Here is a 6152-nt window from a genome sequence, read left to right as displayed (position 1 = left end):
AACTGGGCAGTGAGTACTATGAGAAAGACTTGGAAATTGCCAGCCAGAATTCTACAGCATATGGAGGGGTAGGTGAGAGACAGATACATAACCTAGAGACACAGGTTGTAATTCTACCTAAGAACAAACTTCTTAGTTCCACTTCTGATGAAACAGCATTATCTAGAGTCACAATTCTCTCTGAAGAATTTTAAAGACTTATTGTATCATCACAGAATCATACAATGGTTTGGGTTGGAAGAGACCTTAAAGATCACCTAGTTCCAACCCACTACTGTGGGCAGTTGCAGATCTTTTGGTCTACACCATTTCCTGAGAATGATGTGACAATGTGCCAAATTTAACTCTGGTTTGCTGGGAACATAGTGGATCAACTAGTGCAGGCACTCCCCAGAAAAACTTTGCCCCAAGACAGGTACCCATTTGAAACTTCATCCCCAGAACACACCTTTAGGAGAAGCACATATCAAAGGTGCAATTGACTTTGCTCTGCTCCACTGTGAAAGAACCACCACGTAGCATTTAACATAGAAGCCGCCTGCAGACAAGCTTACCTCCAAAGGAGTCCAGGTAAGCAGCTGAAGTCGGATTAAAGGGTTAAACAGTTTTGGTAAACAGAGGCCAATATAAGCATCCTTATAAGAAGCAAAGTACTTGGAGCGCCAAGCTTCAAACTGTGACTTAATGCAATCAATGGAGTAAAAACTTTCCAAAACATCTTCAAAAACTTTGCTGGATTCTTTCAATATACGATCTGGCAGGGGAGAAAAGGAACAAAAAGTTAATCACCTACTCCCTGTAATGCCTCTTTCAAGAAAGACACTCTTTGATGCTCACTGGCATAAGCTAGCTCCCATAAAAAAACCAAATAAAACCCCATCACCTTTAGAAGCTCTGTTACTCCTGCCTCAAACACACAAAGCTATAAAACAGGAGCACAAGTACTCTCCCATAGACTCATTTATCACAGGTCTTTACTTTTAATATTTCATGGAAGTTTTTTAAATTACCAGATGTAATTAGGATTGGTGACATACTGGGCTGTATTCAGAGTGGATCTAACTTCAAAGCTGGCCTTGCTTTGCATGGGGCTTTCAAACAGCTGATCTCCAGGCCCCTTCCAACCCAGATTATTCTACATCTTTGATAATCCAAGTGCAAATATAGGAGGGCGTCTCAGATAAACCAACTGAACTGGCAGTTCAGACAGGGTGGGTCCTGGCAGGCACCATGCTAAAATGCTGCCCAGAACAGGCCTGTTAGCACAGGGTAGTGATTACAATCCTCTAGCACCTTCTTTTTTTCTTTTTTTTTTCTCTATATATTATTTTCCCTTTATCTTTTCTACTTCTCAGAGTTAGTTTCATTTTAATCAGTCAAATTTGCTGCAGCCACAGTTGTAAATGTTTGGTCACAGCAGCAACCCTTACATAATGAACACAACTAGTACACACAGCAGGCAGAGGCAGGGCTGAGGGAACAGGAGATTATGTCATATAACCACACTTTTCACACTGGGATTAAGAAAAAACACTACATATAAAGTTATTAGGTCCAAAGTGCACTCCTCTATTCCACTGCTGTTTCTGGACTAACATGAGAACTACAAACAATAGTAAAAAAGCTTTACAAACACTATGCCTATTCAGAAACTGAAGAAATTTCTACAAAATGCTTTTGCACACATAAATTGCCAAGTTACCAAGTGCAATTCAGCCCCACTGAATCTAGATGATTTAATTAACAACGTTAATTACAGCACCTAACAACCCTGAACAGTTGTTCTGTTTATCCAAGACCCCTCCCTGCAGGAAGAAAATCACTGCAATCATAAAATCACAGTAAATTAGCCAGCAATTAAAGGTGTGGAAACTGTCTGCACTTCCAAAGGACCTAACAGTTAGACAGTTCATCTAATTGCTTTTCTAGTATGTGCATACCTCAGGTCTCCACATTCACCTACATCAATGACTTTGCCATTTATTGCCTTCTCTGTGGGAAATGACCTCTTTACCTTAAACCTATCCTGTCACTTAATTTCATGGTCCTTAGCTATCATACTGTGAAAAGCTGATATTGTTCTACTTGGAGAGACCAAAACCATTCAATCCCTCCTCAAATGCAACACAAGCAATTCTATGTATGCAATCCTTGCTGGTCTCCTCCTCCTCTTCCTCCCTTCTTCTAATCTAATTCTCTTTTAATCAGAGCAAATGTTAATAGTACCACAAGATCTTTCTGCAATGTTTGCATTCAACATTGTTTTCTATCATTTGCAAACTTTGCCAGACTGCAACAAGACTACACAAAACTTTTGTCATTGCATTTCTAGAAGTTTATTCACAACTCCACTAAATACTTGCCACAAACCAAAAAAAGACTTCTAAAGCACTGAGGTTTTCAAAATTTCCCAAGTAAGACAAACACTTATTTCAAGAATGATAAACTATCTTACAAATGGGAAGACTTACTGACAGTCTAAAGCTTACTGCCTGCCAGCAAAAGCATGTTAGAATTAAATAAACAGAACCTCACTAAGGATGGGTTATTCAGTCAGCTGCAAGACACAAAACAGGTTGGTGATAGAGACTATTCTGGTCGCATTGATGATCCAGGAATCAAAAATTCCTAAACTTCTTCCAAAATATGGTGAAATATATAACAGGGCTGTGTTTGGATCCCGTCAAGTATTTGGTATGTTGTTATGTAAGAGAATTGGGATTGTTCAGCCTGGAGAAGAGGCTTCAGAGTAACTTAATTGTGGCCTTAGAGTTCCTGAAGGGAGTCTGCAAGACGGAGAGGGACTATTTCCAAGGGCCTGGAGTGACAGGACAAGGGGGAATGGCTTCCCACTTACAGAGGGCAGGGGACAGGATACTGGGAAGAAATTCTTCCCCTGTGAGGGTGGTGAGGCCCTAGCACAGGCTGCCCAGAGAAGCTACAGCTGCCCCATGTCTGAAAGTATTCCAAGGCCAGCTTGGATGGGGCTTGGAGCAACCTGGTCTAGAGAAAGGTGTTCCTCCCATAGCAGGGGAATGGAACTGGGTGGGATTTAAGGTCCCTTGCACCCCAGACCATGCTGTGATTCTGTGACAAAGCTTGGTAGCTTTTCTAACCTCGCTCCAAGTTGAAGTTTGTGATATCCGTTGAAGTCTCCTCGTCATCGCTGGAAAGGCCTTCCAGGTGATCTGCCATCTTCCCAGTCTGCTCTCTTGCTTGTCTGCGGCGAGCTCTGCAAAGGAGCAGCAGTACAAACCAGCTCTAATAACGCAAGAGAAACCAGCTGGTTTCCCCACCTAAGCCCACTCAGGCATGTCCTTTTAGCTCTAGGGAAGTCAAGCTGAAAAGAACTTCTACTATGCCACGACGTCAAGCATTCCACTACATTGCTGCCTCAAACAGTGAAAAGAAACAAAACCAGCAGAGACCATATAGATGGAATGTATTTACTGTGCTCTCTTTTAGTGATTTTAAATCAGTATCATGGAATGTTTTGTACACTTGCACGATAAGCAGGGATATATAAGAATACCCCTGCCCAGCATATCAGCTGAAGTGTTTTCTTCCCTTTTCAGGGAAGAAGCAAACATTGTCACCCACATTAGTAAGTCACACAGGACAGTTATATCTTGCAAGCAGATAAAGACTCCTAAAGGAGAAATCTCATTCTCTACCTTCTAGCCTCTCTTTCTGCAGTCCGACGCTTGACTTGTTCTTGATAGATCACTCTGTCTCGCCCAAAAGAATCAAGATTTGGAGCCATCAGTGCTTTATCTGTAAAATTACATCAATGAAAATTAAAATGCTTATTTATGATTCTATAAATGTGCTGTAGGCAGTTTCATAAGAGCCTTTTACCCACTTTTAAACTAAGTGTAATTTGAAATAGAAAGTTGAAGTATCAAAAAAGAAAAAAACCCACAATGCCCCCCCAGAAGCCTGAATTCATGATGTGTAGAGGTTAAAACAGAAAGCAGTGGACTTTGGAAAAATTTCCACTTAAATGTCAAATAGTTTTCACTGTACTTCACTCTTATCTCTCTCGCAACAGTGCTGAACTACACAGAAGTCAAGAGTTTTAACAGAAATAGCTTAAATGAAATGTCCAAGAAAAAAGTGCTCCTTACATAAACACATTCACCACATAATTTTTAGAAGAAAACTAGCAAAAAAAAAGCAGACAAGAGTGACTGGGGCAAGAATATATGTTATTTCAGAGTTCTAGTCACATTGTATCTAAGTTCAATATGCTTTAGATTGCCTGAAGTTTAAAACATATCAAAATCTATGGAAAGATAAACCATCTTCCTTCCTTTTATCAAGCTCTGCTTATTTATGTTCCTGGCTATAGAAAACAACACAGTTAGAACAGCAGATAGCAGGCAGTGTTTCCAGTTCCTCCTTTCTAGGTAAATTTTAAACAGTAGACTGAATTCTAGCCACAGCTCAAGTCCACCCATTAAAGTACAAACATTAAAACAACAGCCTATCCAAACTTCAGGAATAAATTTACATGTTCTGACAAAATCTATTTACAAATCTGTAATTTAAAGTATTAATGCCAATCTATGTCAATATTCCAATTCAATACCTGAACTACTAGGAGCCTTGTCTAAACTTCCAAATACCAAATAAGATCTCTCTGTAAAACCAACCTCACCAATGAGAACTACTCCCATCCTATTATTAAACATCAGTATAAAAAAATCCATTCTAAGCTTCTTTTAGGAAATAGGTTCCTAGTTCTCAAAACAGCATTTTCATTATAAAACTGCAAGGCCATGTGATGCCTGGAACTCCAGATAACAGTCCTAAAGAATATGTATGCTAACCACTCTATAAAGGAATGGCCAACATTTGACACCACAACATTTCATCATCTTCAGTGAGTTCTAGCTAATGGTATCAATAAGATTTCATCTCTGACAAGTGTGGCACAACAGGAAAATGGCATTGATCATAGAATTTTATATCAGCAACAGGACAGAATGCCATTTTTAAAAATGGGAATCTCTCTGAAGCATAAAGAGGACTCCTATTAATAGGATATTTCATCCATTGATTCAATACAGTGATTAAAATCTCCTCCAAGGAACATGTATTTCCATCCAAATTGACATTTACACTTTTGTAGAGTTTTACATACTGAAGAGTAATCACCATAAGAAACCTCCTTAGTGAGAATACCCCATCCACAAACTCACAGGAAGCACGCATTTTTAACTGGCTATTCTTAAGCTGTATTTCATACAGGGTCACTGTATTAGTCTGATTAGTCTTCCAGTTCTTTAATTTACCAATTAAGTGTCCGAAATCAAACACTTATACTGACTACAAAATAGAATATTAGGCAGAAGTCTAGCCCAGTGCTTCATGGCTTTGTACAGTTAACTGTACATGTTAAGTGACATTTATAGATTCAGGAAAGTTAAAATAATTTTTTTGAAAGTCCTGATATAAGAAAATGAGGAGTCACATACTACCACTACTCTCACAGCCACCATGCACACATTTTTAGTGCTAGGAAGAAGAAAATATAGTTAAGAGAAACAGAAAGGAGAGATGAAGTCAGAGTTACAGCGGTTTTGAGTTTAAAACAAAACAGATTAGAGAAGTTTCATCTAAACTTGCTTCTACTCATCTCAAGAGCAAGAATAAACTTTAATAAGACAGTCATACATTAGACATTTACATTTCAATTAAGTCATACTAAGTAAACAAGGTTGTTTAATGAATAATAAAAACCTTCAAGATGGACTGACTTGAATGGCTTGAAAACTCCGAAGATTCATCTTTAATATCATCTTGTCGTCTTTGGACAAGGCGGGAAGCTCGCTGTTTGTACAGCTGGTGCATTGCAGACTCAAGTTCGTTAATCAGAGGCACCTGTAAAAATACAACACACCACGTAATACCCGGCTCCTGAGCTGCTCAGCTTCTGGGGTCCCAGTCTATTCCGGAGCAGAACGCTGCCACTGTGCTCCCAGCAGCACCAAGTCCTGCCTTTCACTCCTCTGTACCATTTGCACCAGGAAATAGCTCAGTGTGGAAAGTGCAGACATTTAATATTGGCAGCTTTCAATCAGAACAAAAGCATTCTGAAAGCAATGAATGAGTCTACATAGCCAGACATCCTATTCAGAGTGTGAAAT

At 39.4% G+C, this 6152-nt stretch overlaps 1 protein-coding gene across 1 annotated transcript in view; it reads right to left on the bottom strand.

The window, feature by feature from the left end:
• Positions 1-6152, bottom strand: part of PAXBP1 (PAX3 and PAX7 binding protein 1) — a 22083-nt gene that overhangs the window by 6662 nt on the left and 9269 nt on the right. Inside the window, exons 7-10 of the mRNA XM_005429735.3 lie at positions 5763-5886; positions 3675-3774; positions 3117-3232; positions 555-754 (exon numbers count right to left, since the gene is read on the bottom strand). Coding sequence (XP_005429792.1) covers positions 555-754; positions 3117-3232; positions 3675-3774; positions 5763-5886 — 540 coding nt within the window. The remainder of the gene's footprint in view (positions 1-554; positions 755-3116; positions 3233-3674; positions 3775-5762; positions 5887-6152) is intronic.

The sequence above is a fragment of the Geospiza fortis genome, unplaced genomic scaffold, assembly GCF_000277835.1.
Source record: "Geospiza fortis unplaced genomic scaffold, GeoFor_1.0 scaffold283, whole genome shotgun sequence".
In the NCBI taxonomy this organism is placed as follows: Eukaryota; Metazoa; Chordata; class Aves; order Passeriformes; family Thraupidae; genus Geospiza; species Geospiza fortis.
The sequence above is the reverse complement of the archived record's forward strand: the minus strand, read 5'-3'. Positions and strand labels throughout refer to the sequence as shown.